Consider the following 19,416-nt stretch of genomic DNA (forward strand, 5'->3'; position numbering starts at 1 on the left):
TTCATGTCCAGCACTAAGACCTGTGACAGTGCCTTCACAAGTTTTAGCTATTACAGCCACTACCCATTCCTCTGAGCCTACAGGCTGCATTTCAATATAATACCCCATGATTCTGCTGCCACCATCATGATCTGGCTTCTCCCAAGACAGCGAGGCAGAGGTTTTGGTCACTTCAGTCAAAGTAATCTTGCCCACAGGCAGAGGAGGCTCAGCTGTCTTGACAGAGTCTTCTGTTTCCACTGCCTGTCCTACACCAAACTCATTCTCAGCTAAAACTCTAAAATAGTAAACAGTTCCTTCAGTTAATCCTGTAATCCGATAGCTTGTCTTTGTGCACTTCATATCAACAGTTGAATAAACCTTCCTTGTAGACTCACGCTTCTCCACCAGGTAGTTAGTGATCCTTGCACCACCATCAATAAGAGGAGGCTCCCAAGACAGAGTAACACTTTCTCTCTTAACATCTTTTACTATTAAACTCTGTGGTGCTCCTGGGGTGTCTAGGACTCTCACAGAGACGAAAGCTGATTTGACACCAGCTGAATTTTCCATTTTGACAATGTACTTTCCAGCATCAAATCGGTCACAGATGTCCACTGAAAGCTGTGTGTAATCCTCTCCAGTCTCGATCTGAACCTTACTGGGCAATTCACCATCTTCTTTGGCCCAGCTGACCTCAGGTGTAGGACGACCCTTGAATGGAATGCAGATTCTCATAGAGCCACCAGCACGGACAACTATGCCCTTCCTAAGTTCTGAATCTAGAATAATCTCTGGAGGATTAATTTTATCTTGTGGTTTTACAACTCCTTGAATTTCCGAAGGCTCACCAAGACCCAGTTTATTGATGGCACAGATGCGTACCTTGTATTCCTGGTGCTCAATCAACTTTGTGATTGTAAACTTGCAGACATTAACTCCAGAAGGAGGGGTGCATATAGTCCATTCTTCTTCATCAGCCTTAGTAATTTCAACTGAATATCCTTGAATCTCACAACCACCATCATAAATTGGCTTACTCCAGGCCAAAGTTACAGAGTTCTTAGTTGTGTCAACCACATGGACATTGGTAGGAGAGCCTGGTTCAAAAGTGGGGTCACAGGCTTTGTAGTAGACTGTAGCTGGGCTTGGCTGACCCACTCCTGCTGCATTTTCAGCGGACACCCTGAATTCATATTCATGATCCTCAGTTAAACCTGTTACTCTAAACCGCAGATCAGTCACTCTGCGTTTGTTGCACTTGGTCCACCTGACTCCAGCTCTGTCTCTTTTCTCAATAATGTAACCAGAAATCTCACTACCTCCTGTACTTTCAGGGCGGTTCCAGCACACAGTCATTGAGTCCCTGATAATATTAGTGATTTCAAGTTCTGAAGGAGATCCAGGAAGACCAAATGGATTTCTCATGATGACTGCTGTAGACTCGAGAGGTTCACCAACACCGTATTTGTTGACTGCCATTACTCGGAAGACATATTCATTGCCTTTCAATAATTTGGTAACCTTGGTCATAGTGGCGCCACAGTCAGCAGAGACCACAGTCCATGCCAGGCGACTGGTTTCCCGCTTCTCAATGACGTAATGAGAAACATTACCTCCTCCGTCATGTTTAGGTGGAAGCCATGACAGTGAACACTTCTCCTCAGTAACATTGCTGACTGTAAGAGGTCCTTCTGAGGGTCCGGGTCTATCCAGTACCTTTACACTGAATGGCACAGTCTTGGTTCCGCCTACATTAGTCAGAACAAGGGTATACTGTCCACCATCCACTCTTATAGAATCCTTCACAACTAGCAAAGCTTTGAAGTCAGTGTTTTTGATTTCTGCTCTAGCTGAGTTTTCAACTTCAACATTTCCCTTAAACCACTGAGCTGTTGGGACAGGTTTTCCGTCCACAGTGGCCTCAAGGTTAAACGTCTCTCCAGCATTCACAACAATAGTCTGGTTGTATATAGGATCTGTCTCACACGTTGGAGGATCAACTTCATCCTTGGCTGTGATGGGTCCTGTCGACATAGATGGTTTGCTGACTGCACCAGCTGCATTTCTTGCAATTACTCTAAAGTCATACTTGCTGTCCTCTATCAAACCAGTGACTGTGAATTCATTTTCCATAACGTTTGCAAAGCTAGCCTTCATCCATTTTCCTTCAGGAAGGTCACGCTTCTCCACTACATAGCCAGTGACTAAGCTTCCACCATCATACTCTGGGGGGGTCCACTTTAGCAATACAGAGTGCCTAGTCACAATGACAGCTTTAGGACAGCCAGGAGGATCACATGGGTCAAGAGCTACATACACCTCAGAGACTTTGCTGCATTTTCCAATTCCAACAATATTCTCAGCAGAAACTTTGTACTCATACTCAATACCTTCTTCAAGAGGAGTAGATTTAAACCTGCAGTCTTGGATGAGCATTTTGTTTATCTTAGTCCAGAGGATACTATTCTTTTCTTTCCTCTCCAGATGGTAGCCCAAGATGGCACTGCCTCCATCAGATGGGGGTTTGTGCCATTCAACCACCATGTAATCCTTGGTATATGAAGAAACAAATGGTGTACCTGGGGGGCCAGGTTCTTGGAATGGATACTGTGCTATGACTGGCTCTGAATCAATAGCATAACTCTTTCCATATCGATTCTCAGCATAGATTCTAAACTGGTATTCAGCACCTGTTTTCAAGTTGGCTACCTTAAGTGTTGTTCTGGCAACTGTGGCAGACACAACCACCCAGTTGGTGGTAGTAGTGTCTCTTTTCACAACAACATAGTTAGAGATGGGACAACCACCTGTGTATGTAGGAGGTTCCCAGCTTAGAGTGATACTTTCAGCACTTATGTCCTCCAACTTTACTGGACCTGTTGGTGGGCCTGGTTTGTCTAAGGTAATCACCTCAAATGTGGCATCTTTAGAACCCAGGTTATTGGCTACATTGATGCTGTACAAGCCTGCATCATCTTTGGTGGCATCTTTTATGGTAAGGGTTGTGTGATGTGCTGAGTGAGTAACATTGACTCTCGTGGTCTCTTTGAGAGCAGCACCATCTTTGGTCCAGCTGATGGTTGGCTTTGGATGACCAGCAATTGGGACCTCAACCTTGAGGTCATAGCCCACTTGGACACTGTAGGTGCTGACCTTGGGTCTTACAGCAGGTTCAATCAAAAGGTCCTTTGCTATTACCGAATGAGCCAGTTGTCTGGGGTCACTTTTGCCCTTACTATTTACAGCCACGACCCTGAAATTATATTCCTCTCCTTTGAGTAGGTTGGTCACTACTGTCTCTAATCCTTTGACGGTAGCACACACTGACCAGACCTCACTGTCCTTAGGTGCCAGTTCAACTTCATATTGACTAATCCTACTACCTCCATCATGCTGAGGCTTCTCCCAGGTGAGTGTTACAGAGCTGCGAGTGACATCAACAACGGTGACTTTACCAGGTGGTTGAGGCTTCTCAGAAACCTTAATTGGGTCTGGGGTTTTAGCAGGGAGACCCACACCATAATCATTCTCAGCTAAAACTCGGAAAAAGAAGATTCCTCCCTCTGGAAGTGGTTCAATTTTCAATGACATCTTATTGCAGATGGTTACAGGAGAGTAAACCTTTCTGGTGCTCTCACGCTTCTCAACAATGTAGTGCTTAATTTTTGCACCACCATCCAAAAGTGGAGGCTCCCAGGTTAGAGAGACAGAACCTTTGGTAATCTCTTTCACGACTAGGTTGGTTGGTGGACTAGGGGAGTCCAAAACCCTGACACTGATAAAGACTGATTTCACACCACTGATATTCTCTCCAGTTAGGGTGTACTTGCCACTGTCAAATCTGTCAATGTTCTCAATGACAAGTGATGCATAACTGCTTGTGTTATCAATTTGGGCAGTTTCATTTATCTCGCCATCAGCCTTACCCCACTTCAGCTCAGGAGCTGGGCGACCTCTCACAGGAACGAAAAGCCTTAAAGTGCTTGCTGCACGAATGTTAATCATCTTTCTCATATCAGCGTCCAGGTCAAAATCGGGAGCCTCAAGCTTCTCCTCCAGTAAAATCTTTCCTGGAACATCAGCATGCTCACCAACACCTACTTTATTAATGGCACACACTCTGAACTGGTACTCATGCTTCTCCAGAAGCTTTGTCACGGTGAACTTAGTGTCTGGGATACCAGTTGGAGGAGTGCATAAAATCCACTCATCAGATACAGTATTGCAGGCCTCTACAATGTATGCTTGAATTTCACATCCACCATCATAGATAGGTTTTCCCCATGTTAGCGAGACAGTGGATCTTGAGGTGTCAATCACCTTGGGGTTGTTTGGTGGACCTGGTTTAAAGATAGGATCCAGTGCTTTGTAGTAAATAGTTGGTGCACTTGGTGACCCAACACCTGCAGCATTCTCAGCAGCAACTTGGAATTCATAGCTGTGGTTTTCTTGGAGTCCGGTCACTCTAAAACGCAGTTCAGTAACTGTTCTCTTGTTACACCTAGTCCATCTCACTCCATCTTTGTCTCGTTTCTCTACAATGTATCCCTGAATGGGGTTGCCACCATCTTTTTCTGGTCTCTCCCAGGTTACAACCATGGAGTCTTTAGTTATTGTGCTAACTTCCACCTCTGTTGGTGGGTTGGGAGTGACAAATGGATTTTTAGCAATCGTAGCCTCAGACTCTAAAGGCTCACCAACTCCATACTTGTTGACTGGGCTCACTCTAAATATGTATTCATTTCCGGGAAGAAGTTTGGTAATCTTGAGGTTCAGGGTCTGAACCTTAGGTTCAACAACAGTCCAAACAAGTCTGCTGGTTTCTCTTCTCTCAACAATGTAATGAGAAACATCACTTCCGCCATCTTGCAGAGGGGGTTTCCAGGAAATGGAGCATTTCTCTTTAGTCACTCCATAGACGGAAATAGGGCCCTCTGGAGGACCAGGTCTGTCTAGCACCTTGACATTAATAATAACAGATCTCTCTCCTCCAACATTTTTTACTAATAATGTGTACTGACCTCCATCAATACGAATAGCTTCTTTAACAACAATACAAGCAATAAAATCGGTGTTCTTGATTTCTACACGGGCTGCCTCAGTAATCTCCTGACCGTCTTTTAGCCAGTGTACTGTTGGCACAGGTTTGCCAGATATGGAAGCCTCAAGTCTGAATGTGTCTCCCGCATTCACAACTACTGGTTGGGAATATTTAGTGTCCAAGTCAATTTGAGGAGGATCTACTTCATCCTTAGCTGTGATGGATCCAGTAGATTCAGAGGGGAGACTAAGGACACCTGCTGAATTCTTTGCGATGACACGGAATTCATAAACCTGATCCTCAGTCAGTGCAGTAACCACAAATTCTGTTTCGATGACGTTTGCAAAACTGGCCTTCATCCAACGCCCAGATTGCTCTTTCTTCTCAACTATGTAACCTGTGATCTTAATGCCACCATCATATTCAGGCTTGGTCCATCTAAGCGTCACTTGGTTTCTAGTGACAATAACAGCCTCTGGTTTGCCTGGAATGCCACAAGGATCTCTGGCCACTTGCATTTCACTGACTTTACTAGCTTTGCTATTGCCAACAATATTCTCAGCATAGACTCTAAACTCATACTCAATACCCTCTTCTAGGCTTTGAACTTTAAATCTGGTCTCTGGAATGAGTTGTTTGTTCTGCTTTACCCAAAGTAAACTGTTTCTCTCTTTGAGCTCTAGGTGATACCCCAGGATTTTGCTTCCACCATCATTGCTGGGTTTTTCCCATACAACCACCATGCTTTCCTTAGTAGCTGATTGAACCACAACGGAGCGAGGTTGGCTTGGCACCTCGAATGGATACTGAGCAATAATGGTATCAGACACAAGTGCAGATGATTTGCCGTATCTATTCTCTGCAGCAATTCTAAACTGGTATTCTAACCCAGTCTTTAGACGGATAGCTTTGACGGTGGTTCTGGCCACTGTAGCGGACACAATCTGCCAGTTAGTGGTGGATGTGTCTCTCTTTTCAACAACATAATTATTTATGGCACAACAACCATCGTATTCTGGTGGATTCCAGGTCAAAACCACACTGTCAGCAGTCACCTCATCTAACTTAATTGGTCCAGTGGGAGGGCCGGGTTTATCTAGAACTACAACATTAATGTCAGTGGATGCCTCTCCAGCAGAGTTGCTTAATTTAATGGTGTATGTGCCCACATCATCTCGACAGGCCTCTTTGATGACGAGTAAGAGGTTTTTGTCTGTGGCTTCGGAATTAACCCTTGTTGTCTCTTTGAGAACTGCTCCATCCTTAAGCCATGAAGCGGTTGCTTTGGGACAAGCTGCATATGGTAAATCAATCTTCATATCATCTCCAGCCATCACGCTAAATGTGGTAAAAATAAGCTTAAAGGTTGGTGGTATGACTAGATCCTTGGCCACCACAGGCATACTGAGAGGACGTGGGTCACTAACTCCCTTCTCATTGGTGGCTGAGATTCGGAACATGTATTCCTCACCTTGTGTGAGACCTGTAACAACAGCCTCATTGGTCTTTACCACCATGACCTGGGTCCACTTCTCACGGTCTTTGCTTTGCATTTCAACAATGTAGCCTGTTATTCTACTGCCTCCATCATGTTCAGGTTTTTCCCAGGTTAATGTAACACTAGAGCCTGTGACTTCACCGAGGGAGACTTTGCCTGGTGGTAACGGTTTCTCTGATGCTTTAACTGGTTCTACAGTTTCCACTGGAAGACCAATTCCAAATTCATTCTCAGCCAGGATTCTGAAAAAGTACAACTTTCCTTCTTCCAGATCTCCCACTTTCCAGCTTGACTTATGACAGCTTGCACAAACAGTTGAGTAGGCCTTCCTTGTTGATTCACGCTTCTCTACAATGTAACTGCGAACTCTGGAACCCCCATCAATAAGAGGTGCGTCCCAAACTAGGGAAACCGAGTCTCTGGTGATCTCCCTGATGGTAAGGTTCTGGGGTGCTCCAGGGGTATCTAGCACCCGGACATTAACAAAAGCAGTCTTGCTGCCGGAAGCATTTTCTACAGTCACCAAATATTTACCTGCATCAAATCTGTCAACATTATCCACCTGAAGAGTCGTAAAGGATGAAGTAATTTCAATGTTAGCTTTGTCCAGAGATTCATTGTGCTCTCTCAACCATTTAACTTCAGGTGCTGGTCGACCCTTAATGGGGACAAAAAGTCTCAATGTGCCACAAGCCCTAATGCTAACCACTTTACGTAAATCAGCTCCAAGCTCAATTTCTGGAGGAAGCAGTCTGTCTTCGGCTTTAGGAGCACCAGGAACAGCAGCAGGTTCTCCTACTCCTTCGCAGTTAATGGCACAGATGTTAATCTTGTACTCCTGGTTTTCTTTTAAGTTTATGATAGTAAAGGACGTAGCTGTCCATCCTTTCTTTGGAGTTTGAATTGTCCATTCATCCTCCTCCGGCAAACAGGTCTCTACAATGTAGCCAGTGATTTCAGAACCGCCATCATACACAGGCTTGTTCCAGGCAAGAGTAATGGATGACTTGGTAGTGTCCAGCACTCTTGGATTACCTGGAGGCCCAGGCTGGAAGATGGTGTCCATGGCTTTGTAGAAAGGACTTGAAGGACTAGGCTGACTAAGGCCAGCATTGTTTTCAGCAAATACTCTGAATTCATACTCATGTCCTGGTGTAAGGCCAGATGCTTTGAATCGCAAGTCAGTCACAGTCCTCTTGTTGCACTTTACCCAACGTAGACCGGTCTTGTCCCTTCTCTCAACAATGTAGGTGTTTATTCTGCTGCCTCCATCATGTTCAGGGCGCTCCCAGCAGACAACCATGGAGTCTTTGGTAATGATGGTGACCTCAGGCTGTTGTGGAGGATCACTGATGACATATGGGTTCATACATATAACTGGTTCAGATTCCAGATGTTCGCCAACACCATACTTATTAACAGCCATGACTCTGAAGATGTATTCGTTGCCCTTTAGAAGTTTAGTGACCTTGAATCTATTGGCCTGAAGATCAGTAGCCACATTTGTCCATGCTAATCGACTTGTCTCTCGCCTCTGAATGATAAAGTACTCAATCTTGGCACCACCATCATGTGTAGGATGCAGCCAGTTGAGGACACATTTCTCAGCAGTGACATCTGTTACAGTGAGGGAGTCTGGTGGTCCAGGTCTGTCCAATACCTTGACAATGTAGGTAAACTTGGCAAAACCTCCTGGATTGCTTGCAGTCAGAATGAAAGATCCACCATCCCTTCTCAGGGAATCTTTGTTAATCAGTGTTGTGTGAAAGTCAGATGACTTTATCTCAAGCTTGGCTGTATCCTCAAGCTCTTTTCCATCTTTGGTCCATACCAAAGAAGGGAGTGGCCTACCAGTAACATTGGCCTCCAGCTTGAAGACCTCCCCTGCCATGACAATAATGTTACTGCTATATGATGTGTCGACATCCAGTCTGGGCTCTTCAATGTCATCTCTACAGGTGCATGCCTCTGATGGTTGGGATGGGGCACTGACAGCACCAGCAGAGTTTCTTGCAAGTACACGGAATTCATATGTAGCATCTTCAATCAGACCACTAACTGTGAAGGTTGTTTCTAGAATGTTGTTAAAGTTGGCTTTCAGCCAGCGGCCATTTGGCATCTCTCTCCTCTCAACCGTGTATCCAGTGATAGAAAATCCTCCGTCTCCCTCTGGTTTAGTCCAAGACAATGTCACCTCATGTCTGGTAATATTAAGAGCCATAGGCCTGCCTGGTTGGTCCACGGGGTCCAAAGCACACAATGGCTCTGATGATTTGCTTGGTTTGCTGAGCCCAGCCATGTTTTCAGCAGTGACACGGTATTCATATTCAATTCCATCAACAAGACCAGTTGACTTAAAGATATTTCCAACAACCAGATTTTTGCTAATCTTCTGCCATAGAATGCTATTTCTTTCTTTTCTCTCAATGTGATATCCCAAAATAGCACTGCCTCCATCTGACGTTGGCTCATTCCAGCTCAAAGTCATATAATCTTTGTTGAAAGATGTAACAACAGGAGTGCCAGGCTGACTTGGTACATCAAATGGATAGGCGGCAATCACTGCCTCAGAGAGGATGCTTGGTCCAATGCCATATCTGTTCTGGGCCTTGACACGGAATTGATACTGGGTACCAGTGGTGAGCTTAGCTGCCTTGAATGTTGTGCGGATCACAGTAGCTGCCAGCTCCACCCAAGATGTTCCAGTAGTCTCTCGCATCTCAACAATGTAGTTGTTGATTGGAACCCCTCCATCATTTTCTGGTGGCTCCCACGACATCACAATATAATCACAAGAGACCTCTTCGAGCTTAATGGGGCCAGTGGGAGCCCCTGGAATATCATGGACTAAAACAGTGATTGTCTCTGTCACTGTACCAAGCATATTCTTTCCAGTTATTGAATACTGGTCTTGATCAGTTCTCTTGATTTCACTGATGTTAAGAACAGTTGATGTTGGTGTGCTTTCAGTGTTAATTCTCTGAGTCTCCTTGAGACTCATGTCTCCCTTCTTCCAAGATACAACAGGTCGTGGCTTGCCAAGTACTGGAATCTCTAACTTAATCCGGTCCCCTGCTTTGGCAATAACTGTCTTCTGGTAGACTCCACGAAGGTCAAAAGAGGGAGCACAAGTCTGCTCTTTGATGATTGCTGGTCTGCTTTCCCGGGGGTCACTCCTCCCTGAGGCGTTGACAGCCATTATGCGGAAGGTATACTCGGCCCCTTCGATCAGGTCAGTGACAGTGTAGTCCAGTGCTTTGATTGCAGCTACATGAACCCACTGGTCACTGTCCTTTTTCTGGGCCTCAATGACATAACCAGTGATCAAGCTTCCACCATCATGCACAGGTTTGACCCATGCAAGGCTGGCCGTATCAGCGGTTACATCGGTCACATACAGATTTTCTGGTGTAGAAGGGGCTTGGGACGCTCTAATGGGGTCTAGAGTTTCAGCAGCCTCACCAACACCCAAGTCATTCTCAGCAGAAACACGGAAATAATAATAGGCTCCCTCTTCCAAGTCGGCAAACTTGAAAGAACACTTTTGCCATGTGGTGCTTATAACTGTGTAGGCTTTCTTAGTGGCATCTCTTTTTTCAACAATGTAGTTGTGGATCTTAGAACCACCATCAATTATGGGAATTTCCCACTGCAAAGTGATGCTGTTTCTTGTGATTTCTCTTGGTTTAAGGTTCACTGGTGGGCCTGGTGTATCCAGAACCTTCACATTCACGAAGCCTGTCCTTTTTCCTGCAACATTCTCCAAACAAAGGCTGTACTTTCCAGCATCGTACCTGTTGCATTCAGGTATGACCAGCAGGGTATAGGACTCAGTGTTGTCAATGTGTGCACGTGTTTTCAGGTTGCTGTCATCTTTGGTCCATGTTATTTCAGGAACAGGGCGACCTTTAATGGGAACAAACATACGAATAGAAGCACGGGCCCTGACCACAAGGGTTCTCCTGAGTTCAGCATCCAGATCATAGTCTGGTAGTTCCTCCATGTCTACTAGTTCGATCACTTTCTCTACCTCTGCAGGTTCGCCAACTCCCTCTGAGTTTACAGCACTGACCCTGAATTGGTATTTGCAACCCTTTTGCAGTTTACCAATTACATATTCAGTTAACTTCCATGGGTACTGAGTCCCTGTCTCCCAGTCGTCATGACCGTCCTTCTTGTACTCAACAATATAGCCCTCTACTTCAAGACCACCGTCATAGTGTGGTCTGCCCCAACAGAAAGTGGCTGAAGTCTTTGTAGTGTCTGTAATTCTGGGGTTAGAAGGAGGACCAGGTGGATCTATTCATGGAAAACAAAAATGTAATAAATGATATGCTTACATTGTATTTTTAACATGTAGAATTAAATTCAGGTTTTACTTACAAACTATATCTTTAGTCAGCACTGGGACTGATGGCTCACTGGGCTCCCCAAATCCAGCTCTGTTTTCAGCAGTGACTCTGAACTCATATTCAACTCCCTCGCTGAGGCCTTGCACCTTAAAGCGCAGGTCAGGAATGGTCCTTTTAGAGGCTCTCACCCATCTCAATCCTTTCTTTTCTTTTCTCTCTACACAGTATCCTCCGATGTCACTTCCTCCATCCTGTACTGGTCTCTTCCATGAAATGGTGACAGNCCTGCTGACATTATCAATTTCTGGTGTTGAGGGTGGGCCAGGAGGGCCTAGACAAAAAAAAATCATTGGGTTAGTTGCACCATTTGAGGAGAGTTTATTGTCAGAATTTCAGCTTAGTGCCTATAAGTGCTTAGATGAACTTACCGAAACTGTCAACCATTTTGACTGGACCAGACTGGCTTGCGTCCCCAGTGCCATACTGGTTTACAGCTGATACTCTGAAGATGTACTCGTTGCCCTTAATAAGTTTGCTGGCAACATATCTGCAGTCCATTATATTTTCAGCCAACTTGGTCCACTGGAGTCGTCTGGTCTCTCTCTTCTCCAGGAAGTAAGACTTGATCGCACAGCCTCCATCTTCCTCTGGTGGCAGCCAGGTCAGTGTGCATTTTTCTGCCGAAACGTTGCTGGCTTCAATAGGGCCTGGAGGTCCAGGGATATCCAAAACCTTTACCTTCACATGTTCCTCCTTAATGCCAAATGGATTGCTTGCAGTAATGATGTAGTCCCCTGTGTTCTTCCTGCTTGCATACTTAATGGACAGGGTAGAGGATGTGGGCGTGGTTGCAACATTGACAATGTCGGAGGTCTTGATTTCACGTCCTCCCTTAGACCATACAGCAGTTGGCAGAGGTTTGCCAACAATCTTGGAGGCTGAGATAACGATGGTGTCTCCTGCCCGGACTGATACACCATCCTTCATGTCTGGATCAATAGTAATGCTTGGAGGTTCTGTGGGGAATGGAAAACATCAGAAGTGTGTATATGGTGTATTGGTAATAAAAATAGGACTATAATGACTATTAGATCAGCCTACCATATTCATCCTTGCAGGTCACCATGTCTGTAGATTCTGAGGGTACACTAATAGCACCAGCAGAGTTCTTTGCCCTGACCCTGAACTGAAACTGTGACCCCTCTATCAGATCAGTGACAGTGAAGGCACAGCTCTGAATGTTCACATGGTTGGCCTTCATCCAGTTCTTACTGTTGATTTCAAGCTTCTCCACAGTATATCCTGTCAGCTTATAGCCACCATCATATTGTGGAGGAGTCCAAATTAACGTGGCTGTGTTTCTGGTGGCATTAATCACTTCAGGTTTGCCTGGAGGATCTAAAAGAAGAAAAAATGAAAAAGTTAAACTTGAAAACTGCACTGATCTACTTTTCAATAAAACATAAACAATTTGAAAAGGCCAAAATACCAATCGGATCCAGTGCAACAACGGCCTCAGTGACTTTGCTTGGTTTTCCAAGGCCAGCTGTATTCATGGCCATTACTCTGAACTCATACTCTAGTCCTTCAATTAAGCCCGTGACTCTGCACTCCTTCACCCTCAAAGGAGTCTTTGTGGCCCTTTTCCACAATAGACTGTTTCTCTCCTTAAACTCCACATGGTATCCTGAAAACACAAAAAAAAAAAAAAAAAAAAATTAATGCTATTCATGAACTCAGTCTATACACTCATTCCACTTGTACAGAATTACCAGTAATTGGAGAGCCGCCGTTGTCAATTGGATCAGACCAAGTCAAAATTGCTGACTCATGGCGCATGCTTACAATTTCTGGAGGAGTGGGCGCCTCGGGCACATCTAAAACAGTTATTGAATCATGGTAAGCATTGAAACAAGGAAAATGACCATGTATGATTAATCACATCAATAGTCAGAAAAAGGGAACATACTGAATGGGTGCTGAGCAATGACCGGGTTAGACTTCAACGATTCTCCGACTCCATATTTGTTCTCAGCAGACACTTTAAACACATACTCTGTTCCATCATGGAGTCTGATAACTCTAAAATTGGTTTTCTGTAGGGCTGAAGCCACTGTGGCCCATTTGCTGTCAGTTGTCCTCCTCTTTTCCACTATGTAGTTGGACACTTCTGCGCCACCATCATCTTTGGGTGGTTCCCATTCCAGAGTGATACCGTCAGCAGTGATCTCATCAAACTTAATTGGTCCCGTGCAGATGCCTGGTTTGCCAACCACCTTCACCTGGAACTTGCAGTCTTTAGAGCCAGCACTGTTCCGGACATGGACTGTGTAAGTGTCAGCATCTCCTCTGTGGCAGTCTCTGATGAGCAGAGTTGTGACACCATCAGATGCCTCAATACACATTCGGCCAGTATCTCCAAGTGACGTGTCAGCCTTCTTCCAGGTGACAGTGGGGTATGGAACTCCAATCAGGGGGATGTTTACACGTGTGGTGCTACCCTCCTTTACCACGCAGCATCCATCGTGTAAATTACTCAGGTTACAGTCAGGAAGTACTGAAAATCAAAAGGGTTTCATTGTCAGAAAACATTTATCATGCTGATGAATAGTCAAAACAAATGTATTTAGTTAAATTCCTACCAAACTGATCTTTGGCAACAACAGCAAGTTCAGTAGGTGGACCTTCGCCAGACTCATTGACAGCATTGACCTTGAACACGTACTCCTTGCCATCCTTTAGCTCAGCAATAGTGTGACTGGTGTTCTTGCTCTTCATGATCTGCTTCCACTTGTCCTCACCTTCTTTCTGTTCTAGAATGTAAGCAGTGACATGACTTCCACCATCACTGATTGGCTTCTTCCAGCCCAGAGTAATTGAGTTCTTGGTGGTCTTCAGAGCTTTGAAATCTGTCACTGGACCAGGTTGTTCTGAGAAAGAGGATAATTTTATTATAATAGGAAAAATAGTAATTTGCTATAAATTTACCTTTAAAAAGGTGTTACCTGAAGCCCTGACACTGCCTGGGGTCTCGCAGCCGTCTCCAATACCGTATGCATTTTCTGCCAGCACTCTGAAACAGTAGGCTTGTCCTGCCTCGAGGTTGGTAATCCTGAAGGAGGTCTTGGGGCACTCAGCTGCCACACATGTCCAGGCCTTTCTGTCTGCTAGACGTTTCTCTACAATGTAGCTTTTCACTGGACTGCCACCATTGATCGTTGGTGGCTCCCAAGAGATCCAGGCATGGTTCCTTGAGGTTTCTTTCACAGTAAGGTTTTCAGGGGGACCGGGAGAATCTGGGGGGAGAGAAGTTTAATCTTTTAACCCATGTTTTCCTGCAATCTCAGCCATATTAATTTCAATGGAATATATATTTTTTCTGTCTTACCAAGAACTTTGACCACTATGGTATAGCTCTTAATACCACTGCTGTTCTCCAGTGTCAAGACATATTTGCCAGTATCATATCGGTTGACGCCCTCCAACATTAGCAGGGTGTCCCAGTCTGAATTCGTGATCAGTACGCCTTGCCTCTCCTTCAGGTTGGCATCAGCCTTTGTCCATGTCACCTTGGGTGGTGGACGTCCCTTAATTGGGACATAGAGTCTCATTGTGACGCCAGCACGAAGTACCAAAGCCTTTCTCAGGTCTGCATCCAGCTCTCCTTCGGGACCAACTAGTGTGTAGATAGGAATCAAATTAATTAGTAACCTTAAAAATCAATTACATTAACTGTAATTTATGTATTTATTTAAAGATCATACTCAGGATATCCTTGGCCATGTGGTTTCCAGGGACTTCGCTGGGCTCACTGTAGCCAATTTTGTTTACAGCTGTGACCCTGAACTGGTATTCTATGTTGTCCATCAGACCAGAGACCAAGAATTTAGTGGCCTGGAGCTTCTTTGGGATGTTGCACTTGTTCCAATCTTCAGCATCTGATCGCCTGCACTCCACCAAGTAGCCAATTATTTCACAGCCACCATCGTAGGCTGGTTTGGTCCAGCTCAGGCTGACTGAGCTCTTGGTGGAGTCCACCACCTTTGGAAAAGCAGGTGGACCAGGGGGATCTGTGTGGAATCAAAATGTCACAGAAATCTTCAGATTATGTAATGTTTAAGACATTTATTTTTGAATTTCCTAAGCATTTCCAATACTTACAGACTGGATCAACGGCCAGTGCTGCAAGGGATGCTTCGCTAGGTTTTCCCAAACCAGCTTTATTCAGGGCAATAACTCTGAACTCATATTCAGAGCCCTCAGTGAGCTGAGTAGCCTTGAGAGTCCTGTCAATAACAGGCTTACGGTTGACCTTAGCCCAGGTCAGTTCAGTTGCATCACGTTTTTCCAACATGTAGCCCAGGATGTGAGATTTGCCATCATTTGCTGGAGCCTTCCAGCTAACAGTCATGGAGTCTTTGGTAATGTTAGTAATTACTGGTGCCTCACATGGACCAGGGACATCTGAAAAATACAAATTTATAATCAACCTCCAGTGTACACATTAAAAAGTATTTAAGAGCATGTCCAGCAGACCTCCAGATGAGGGCTTTAAACATACCATAAGGATTCTTGACTACAACAGCATCTGTCATCTTGGGGTCTCCAGCACCATACTGGTTCTCAGCACTGACTCTAAACTCATATTCATGACCTTCTATTAGTTTCTCTACTGAGCAGTCAGTGAGGTGTCCATGAATGTTGGAGGTGACCAGTGCCCAGTTGCCCCTGCTGGTCTCCCTTTTCTCAATGATGTAGTTAGTAATCTCAGAGCCACCATCTGCTACCGGAGGCTCCCATCGTAACTTCACGCGATCAGCAAAAACTTTGCTTATTTTCACAGAGGCTGGAGGACCTGGTTTGTCTGCAGATGACAATACAGTAAGTAACAAATACAGTTTTTCTGAACATGCAAAACGTCTCAGACAAATCCCTTTAACTTACCAAGCACCTTGACCTTAATGGTAGCATACTTGGAGCCATTGATATTCTCAGCAGTGATGGTATAGTCTCCAGACTCTTTCCTGGTCACAGAGTAGAGCTCCAGCAGCTGCACATGTTTCCTTTGGGTCATTTTGATTCCCTCAGCAAGAACTAAGGGCTCTCCATTCCGTTTCCAGCTGACCTTGGGCAGTGGCTTGCCAAAAACTTCAGCATCCAGTATGACATTTTCTCCAGCCTTGATCACAATGAGGTTCTTCATCTCAACACCAAGCTCAATACGAGGAGGAACTGCTCAACAGAGAAAATCATATTCAAAAGGTTCGAATAATTTTATTGTGTGTTACAGTTGATTGAGATTTAGGGTAAGTGTAAGGCAAACTTTTACCATTCTCTGCAATAACAGGGATGGGGTCAGAGGGCTCTGACGGTTGGCTCATGCTGATGGCCGTCTTGGCAATGACTCTGAACTGGTAGGTCTGGAACTCTTCCAGACCAGTCACTACGTAGTTCTCTGTCTGTATGCTCATGCAGTTGGAATTGGAACGGGTCCACTTTCCTTCTGGGATCTTTGCAAATTCCACAAAGTAGCCTATCAGCTTGCTGCCGCCATCATGCCTTGGGCGGTTCCAGATCAAAGACACTGAGTGTTTGGTCACATCCATAGGTTCAGGTTTACCTGGTGGGTCTGTATTAAAAACAGTTTTGTGATTTAATCATTTTTAGTAGGCAAAGACTAAAATGTTCAGTTCTACCACATATCATGTTAATTTCTTAGAGAAAATTCACAATGCACACGTTAGGCCTTATTTATGACTATAACTATGTTGAGAAACCACTGTTACTATCAATAGGAAACTTTCATACCAACAGCAGTCCTGGCAGTAATGAAGTCTGTCTGCTTGCAGGGTTTGCCATGTCCAGCTGTGTTTACAGCTGACACCCTGAATGTGTACTCCAGGCCCTCGATTAGGTTGGTGCAGGTGTATTGGGTGGATTTGATCAATGACTCGTTTGCTTTCATCCACAGGAGGCTGTTCCTCTCCTTTTTCTCAATGCAGTATCCTAAGATTGGACTGCCTCCATCACTGCTCGGGCACTCCCATGACAAGATGACAAACTCCTTGTTAATCTTGTTGATTTGCAGGTTTCTGGGCTCACCGGGAGGATCTAAAACAGAAACAGGATGCAGTACATAACGTTAGAGTTTCCACTGCTATCAAGTTGACACCAGTCACTATTGTTTCGTGTCAGACTTACCGAATGGATATCTGGCAATCCACCTCTGAGAGTAGATGGGCTCAGAGACTCCAAATCTGTTCTCAGCCCGGACGCGGAAGCTGTATTCTTTTCCAGGTGTCAGTTTGATTATTCTAAAGCTGGTTTTAGTGCAAGATGAAGATGCTGTGATCCAGTCACCATGGCTCACATCACACTTTTCCACAATGTAGTTGGTGATGTAGCTGCCACCATCCTCCTGTGGCGAGTTCCACAGAAGAGTGCAGGCATCGATGTCCTGTTCTGTGATCTCCAGAGGGCCTTCAGGTGGTCCAGGAATATCTAGAGAGATGCAAAAATCAATGGCACAAACATATAATTAAATGCAAACAAACACAAATTCAAAAGAGAAATTCAGCTACAATAAAGTTCAAACTGACCCATAACGGTAACTTTCAGGATGTGGTTCACTTTGGCAGTGCTGTTCTCAGCTGACAGACTAAAGTAGCCACTGTCACTTCTCTTAACATCCTTGATGATCAATGTGCAGGTTGTGAGGGTCTTGATGACCTGAAGTCTGTCAGATGTCAAAACATCATCATTGCCCTGCTTCCACTTGCAGAAAGGAGGAGGTTTACCCGCCACAATGGCTACAATCTCCATCTTGGAACCAGCTCTGACTGTCACAGTCTCTGGTAGGATTATTTTAGGAGCCACTAGAGAATGAGATACATACATAATTTTAATATTTTTAAAATATTTTAACATTCTTTAAATTGCTCCAGTTCCTCATTTACACTTCTACTCACTTAGCTGCTCCTTGACCTCAAACACTCCTTCGGCCTCCCTTGCCAGGCTGACCCCCACAGAGTTCCTGGCTGCCACTCTGAACTTGTACTTCTTCCCTTCCCTCAGACCAACAACCACAATGGTCAGATCTTTGACTACAGAATAAGGTGTCCATTTGTTTTCTGGATCACCCTCCTGCTGGTAGTCCACTACATAACCGTTGATCTTGGCTCCTCCATCTCTCAATGGCTTTAGCCAACCAAGCGTAGCACTGTTCTTTGTGATTTCCAACACGTCCATCTTCTTTGGAGGGTCTGGTGTACCTGTGGGAAACGTTGCAGGTGTTAGAAGTACACAAGAAAAAAGAGAAAAGGGAAGAACCATATTTCATTCACACCATCTGATGCAACTCACTGATCGGATCAACAGCCAAGTATGACCGTGGGGAGTCTTGAGGAGCTCCAATGCCATATTTGTTGCAGGCCATTACTCTGAAGTAGTACTCAATGCCAGGTGTCATATTTGTTACTTTGAAGCTCGTCTTTTTCAGCTCCTCTGTGCACTTATTCCAAGTCTTTCTGTCCACCTCACGCTTCTCTACGATGTAGTTAATTATGGGGCTGCCACCGTCATTCTCTGGTGGTGACCAGGACAGCTGAGCAGTGGTCTTGGTGACATCCCTTGCATCTAGTCCTCCCACTGGACCAGGAGTGTCTACAGAGGACAGATTTGATTACACAGGATATCTAACAATGAACGATTTTATTAATAGTTCCAGTTAAGTTGTTTTTTTTACCAAGGACTTTGACCCAGACAAAGACTGCTTTCTCTCCCGCTGAGTTCGACAGAGTCAGTGAGTATTTTCCAGAATCCTCTCTGGTGCTTTCAGGAATGACCAGAAAAGACATTGTGTCAACCTGTTCAACATGGCCTCTGCGGACCACATTATCCACACCCAGACGTTTCCAGGTAACTTTGGGGGCTGGTCTTCCTCTGATCACAGCAAAAAGTCTGATTGGACAGCCAGCCCTGACAGACAGTCCTTTTTTTAAACTAGCGTCAAGCTCGATCTCTGGGGCCTCTGTTGACAAATAAGCACATTTTGATGTTTACATTTACAGCTCCAAGAATGATTGGATTTCTAAACCAGAGCGGAATTATAAAGAATTCCTAATTTGTATTACCAAGGATTTCCTTTGGAAAAACAGCCTCCTTCAAGTAGGCATGTCGTCCCCAGCCCACTTGGTTTTGGGCCGACACTTTAAACTCATACTCCTTTTTTTCATCCAATTGGCTAATGGTAAACTCTGGAAGCACCAATGGGCCATGGGTATCAATTCTCTTCCAACCTTCTGTAGGCTTTTCTGGGTCTGCCTCACTCTTTAGCCTCATGTCCAAGCTATAGCCAATAATTGGAGCACCTCCATCGTACACAGGTTTAGACCAAGACAGAGTGATTGAGGTCTTGGTACTGTCAGCTACCTTCAGTCCTGCAGGAGGACCAGGGGGCTCTGTGAATGAGGATGAAAAGAAAGCATTTTAATAATGTCTGAGTCTTTATCACAATGACCAACAACCAACAACCTAAAGAGACT

The 19,416-nt window shown here is 44.8% G+C and overlaps 1 protein-coding gene across 1 annotated transcript in view; it reads right to left on the reverse strand.

The window, feature by feature from the left end:
* The window catches only part of LOC103391545 (titin-like), a 180,669-nt gene that overhangs the window by 32,366 nt on the left and 128,887 nt on the right, over positions 1–19,416 (reverse strand). The window contains 22 exon segments of the mRNA XM_025063701.1: positions 1–10,820; positions 10,905–11,204; positions 11,302–11,889; positions 11,975–12,271; positions 12,363–12,560; positions 12,646–12,750; positions 12,843–13,430; positions 13,516–13,803; positions 13,879–14,169; positions 14,262–14,549; positions 14,638–14,943; positions 15,035–15,337; positions 15,435–15,737; positions 15,818–16,105; positions 16,203–16,502; positions 16,682–16,984; positions 17,075–17,374; positions 17,473–17,748; positions 17,842–18,144; positions 18,236–18,535; positions 18,618–18,902; positions 19,006–19,332. The exon segment at positions 1–10,820 is cut by the window's left edge and continues 728 nt beyond it. Coding sequence (XP_024919469.1) covers positions 1–10,820; positions 10,905–11,204; positions 11,302–11,889; positions 11,975–12,271; positions 12,363–12,560; positions 12,646–12,750; positions 12,843–13,430; positions 13,516–13,803; positions 13,879–14,169; positions 14,262–14,549; positions 14,638–14,943; positions 15,035–15,337; positions 15,435–15,737; positions 15,818–16,105; positions 16,203–16,502; positions 16,682–16,984; positions 17,075–17,374; positions 17,473–17,748; positions 17,842–18,144; positions 18,236–18,535; positions 18,618–18,902; positions 19,006–19,332 — 17,357 coding nt within the window.

Source organism: Cynoglossus semilaevis, chromosome 16 (genome assembly GCF_000523025.1).
Source record: "Cynoglossus semilaevis isolate Cse_v1.0 chromosome 16, Cse_v1.0, whole genome shotgun sequence".
NCBI lineage: Eukaryota > Metazoa > Chordata > Actinopteri > Pleuronectiformes > Cynoglossidae > Cynoglossus > Cynoglossus semilaevis.